The sequence below is a fragment of the Physeter macrocephalus genome, chromosome 8, assembly GCF_002837175.3.
Source record: "Physeter macrocephalus isolate SW-GA chromosome 8, ASM283717v5, whole genome shotgun sequence".
NCBI lineage: Eukaryota > Metazoa > Chordata > Mammalia > Artiodactyla > Physeteridae > Physeter > Physeter macrocephalus.
The window spans coordinates 52,516,673-52,521,482 of NC_041221.1; the positions used below are offsets into that span (position 1 = coordinate 52,516,673).

General features: G+C 37.0%; 1 protein-coding gene across 4 annotated transcripts in view; it reads right to left on the reverse strand.

Moving 5' to 3' along the window:
* Window positions 1-427: 427 nt before the first annotated feature.
* The window catches only part of TMEM267 (transmembrane protein 267), a 39,838-nt gene continuing 35,455 nt past the window's right edge, over window positions 428-4,810 (reverse strand). For all 4 annotated transcript variants that reach the window (XM_024127943.3, XM_055086545.1, XM_024127978.3 and 1 more), the window contains one exon: window positions 428-1,217. In XM_024127943.3, the coding sequence (XP_023983711.1) occupies window positions 882-1,217 (336 nt within the window). In that variant the 3' untranslated portion in view covers window positions 428-881. The remainder of the gene's footprint in view (window positions 1,218-4,810) is intronic.

Below are 4,810 nucleotides of genomic sequence, written 5' to 3' on the forward strand. Positions count from 1 at the left end.
AATCACCAGCATTACAAACACAAATGTGTAAGAAAATCTGAAGACAGCAGCTGGTACAAATGCTACAAAATAACAGGTGCCTTTGGGGCACTGATTGTTATATCAAAGTATATTAAACTGTGCAAATGTAAAACTTATAGCAACTCAATTTTCCTTCTCTAATAAAGGTCAATCATTTTTAACAGAAGAGCAACCTGAAAGAACAAAGGAAAAAGCCAATTTCCTAAAACTACTTTTTTGAAAAAAAATTGTTTTGTCTCTTAGTATCAGGCAAATTTTTAAAAAATGATTTAACTGGAATAATATTTTAGAATAGTATGTAAACAAATTGATAGCAACTAAAACAATTTTAATGGCACATTCAGGAGTTTACATTTGAAATGACATTATTGGTTAGGTCCTTTTTTGTGAATTTTATGGTTATGAGTCAAGTATCAATATTTTGTTAATGTTAATTTTAAACAAATATTTTGTTAAATTTAGTTATGTTTTTCAAAACAGTTAAAACTCCAACACATGAGATATGAGGGCAAAGATAATGAAAAAAATACTACGTTGGTAGAATGTTACTACAGTCAACATATTATAATAATTATTTCCTAAAGTTATTTCTGAAACAATAACCTACGTCTAATGTTACTGTCTTTTAAGAATATTATAACATAAGTGCACGAAAGCAGTTTCTGCCAGTTATCACAACTCACTAAAGCACTTGGCAAATTAAACTTCAGTCAGGATCAAAATATATGAAATAAAGAAACGTTAGCATTCATTATACATCTTATAATTAATATAAGTACCTAACATGTTTTTAAAATTCACTTTAATGTTGGCTGTCATTATCTCAACCATTGGTTCTTTAAGACTGCCATATGGTTATCTCAGACATCAATATGAATTCCATGTTTTGAAGACATCACTTGGCTGGTCCCTGTGAAATACATAACGAATGAACAGATGTGAGGTAAAGATGATGTGATTATTACATAAAGCCAAAATGGCAAAGGAGAAGTTTCTCCAAATGGGCATATCCACAAGCCATGGCGAATTCCATCTCGAACATGGTGTGAGGTCCAGGATATAAATAACATCCAGGGAAGAAAGCACCATGAATCTTTGAGCTTGAAAAGGTGCATCATAAACTTCAGGGTCAGAACCACAGCGGGTATCACAGTAGAACAGTGAAGGAAAGGTCTTCGTGGAAGAGTAATAGCAGCCTGCACAGGGAAAGCGGTAGCTAGTATCATTTCCTTCTTGGCAAACAAAATTTTATAGCTGCTTCCTAATATTGTAACCATCTGTTTTCCTGCAGGCTATTGGAAATGCAAAGGAAACATTTGCTACACCACCTCCCCCCAAAACACTTTGCACTAAAAATGAAATCACGATCTCAGGAACATGTGATTAATTTTTAAAAGCTTCCTATTATTTACTTAGAAAAGTCACAATACAAACAATTTATATCCTAAATGTATGGTTAGTGTAAATTTGGAGTTTTAAAGAATTGTCTGGGACCTCTAAGAGCATTGAAAAAGTCTCACAACTGAATAAAATATTCTTCAATTAAACGTTTTAAAATTGAAGTATAGTTGATTTATAATGTTACATTAGTTTCAGGTATACAACATATATTTTTATTGATTATACTCCATTTAACGTTATTATAAAATACTGGTTATATTCCCTGTGCTGTATGTTACATCCTTGCATCTTAATTATTTTATACCTAATAGTCTGTACCTCTTAATCTCCTTCCCCTATCTTGTCCCTCCCCCACCCCCTTCTTCAATTAATAAATGCATAAAAGGTTTTTTTTTAAATTTATTTTTGGCTGCGTTGGGTCTTTGTTGTTGTGCACAGGCTTTCTGCAGTTGTGGTGAGCAGGGGCTCCTCTTTGTTGTGGTGCACAGGCTTCTCATTGCGGTGGCTTCTCTTGTTGAGGAGCATGGGCTCTAGGCGCGTCAGCTTCAGTAGTTGTGGCACGCAGGCTTAGCTGCTCCTTGGCATGTGGGATCTTCCCAGACCAGGGATCGAACCCGTGTCCCCTGCATTGGCAGGTGGATTCTTAACCACTGCGCCACCAAGGAATTCCCCAAAGGTGAGTATTTTTGTTGTAACCATTTATATTAGCCTTGAATACTTTCAGAATTTATTTATAACAACATTTAGAGGCAGTATATTATTTTAAACAAGTATTTGAAAGTTGAGTTAAATAAACCAATAGCATTTCTAAACCATTGTAAAAATGTAATCAATATCTAAACAAATGAAAATTTCAGGCTTAACACCCGAATGATCCATGAGTAAGGTTTCATTCTCACACATTCTCAAGGCTAATTTCCAACTAGATAATTTCTAATAAAAATAAAGCTGAAGATAGAGAAGATGCCTTATTTGGAATCTCCCCACACATCTTCAAAAACACTATAGAACAATGACAAATAAAACTATACCAAGCCCCACTTAGCATAGCCAGAAGTCAGAGAATGTCCAAACTTCAATTACTCTAAAGTATTAAACACCAAGTAAGTGAGCGCTCTCTCACACTTCCCCCTCAAGCCAGAAAAAACTGCATTGAAGAAAGATGAGGGGGAATCTAAGATTGATCTAAAGTTACCACTAGAAAGAGAAAGTTCAACCCAAGTGTGGGGTCCTGGTACATAAGAGCACTAACTACACAGAAAGGACTTAAAAGTGGGCACAATTCAAGGCTCTGAAAAGCATTCGTTTTCCAGGAGAAGATGGTACAAAGGAAGGGAGAGGTAGCCTTTGGAGACTGGGGTGGTAAAGGGAAAAAAGAAGTAGTAAAGGGAAAAAAGAAGTAGTAAAGGCAAGAAGTCAGGTTCCTATTTTTTAAAAAATAGAGGACACAACCTTCCCACCATATTAAAAAAAAATCATCCATTAAAGAGACTGTACCTTGCAACACTGTCAAATCAGACCAACCTTAAAGTGGGTATCTTGTAAAGCCACTCCTTAAACCAGTATTCTTTAATTCCCACCTACCCGCTGAACATCAAAGAGTTTATTTATTCTACATTCCTAATTCCCTCTCCCTACTCCTCCACATTTTTAGTTGTTTTATTTTTACTTTGTCAGAACACATAACTATTTCTGTATTATGCCATTTTAGCCTCCACCTTTGTTTTTAAGTTATATACCCACAATATATCATGCTCCTCAATAGCAGCGTGGGATGGGGGGAGGGATGGGCTACAGTAATCAGTACTTGGAGGAGAGCAATAGCCTCATGTTGAGATGATTAGCAGTTGTGCTCTGGATGTGTGGAGGGATATTGACTATTCACACTTCCATTTGTGAAGTCTTATTTATATTAATAGTTGCTAGGGAAGAAACAAGAAGTTTCAGTTGCTTGCCTAATTTCTAAAATTTTCATGGAAAATTTTCATTCATAGATAAATAATAAAACACATATCATAAAATTATACAAGAAAAAATAGATATCTTAAAAATAGAAGTAGCTACCCACCACCAGTCCCTCCCATCAGGAAGCTTGCACAAGCCTCTTAGATAGCATCATCCACCAGAGGGCAGACAGCAGAAGCAAGGAGAACTACAATTCTGCAGCCTGTGGAAGGAAAGCCACATTCACAGAAAGATAGACAAAATGAAAAGGCAGACAACTTTGTACCAGATGAAGGAACAAGATGAAACAGCAGAAAAACAACTAAATGATGTGGAGATAGGCAACCTCCCAGAAAAAGAATTCAGAATAATGACACTGAAGATGATCCAGGACCTCGGAAAATGATGGAGGCAAAGATTGAGAGGATGCAAGAAATGTTTAACAAAGACCTAGAAGAATTAAAGAACAAACAGAGATGAACAATACAATAACTGAAGTGAAAGATGCACTAGAAGGAATCAATAGCAGCATAACTGAGGCAGAAGAATGGATAAGTGACCTGGAAGACAGAATGGTAGAATTCACTGCTGCGGAACAGAATAAAGACAATAAGAATGAAAAGAGGGCTTCCCTGGTGGTGCAGTGGTTGAGAGTCAGCCTGCCGATGCAGGAGACACGGGTTCGTGCCCCGGTCTGGGAAGATCCCACATGCCGCGGAGCGGCTGGGCCCATGAGCCATGGCCGCTGAGCCTGCGCGTCTGGAGCCTGTGCTCCACAACAGGAGAGGCCACAAACAATGAGAGGCCCATGTACCGCAAAAAAAAAAAAAAAAAAAAAAGAATGAAAAGAAATGAAGACAGCCTGAGACCTCTGGGACAACATTAAATGCAACAACATTCACATTATAGGGGTCCCAGAAGGAGAAGAGAGAGAGAAAGGACCCGAGAAAATATTTGAAGAGAATATTGTCGAAAACTTCCCTAACATGGGAAAGGAAATAGCCACTCAGGTCCAGGAAGCACAGAGAGTCCCAGGCAATATAAACCCAAGGAGAAACATGCTGAGACACATAGTAATCAAATTGACAAAAATTAAAGAAAAATTATTAAAAGCAACAAGGGAAAAATGACAAATAACATACAAGGGAACTCCCATAAGGTTAACAGCTGATTTTTCAGCAGAAACTCTACAAGCCAGAAGAGAGTGGCACAATATATAAAAGTGATGGAAGGGAAGAACCTACAACCAAGATTACTCTAACTGGCAAGGATCTCATTCAGATTTGACAGAGAAATCAAAAGCTTTACAGACAAGCAAAAGCTAAGAGAATTCAGCACCACCAAACCAGCTCTACAACAAATGCTAAAGGAACTTCTCTAAGTGGGAAACACAAGAGAAGAAAAGGACCTACAAAAACAAACCCAAAACAATTAAGAAAATGGT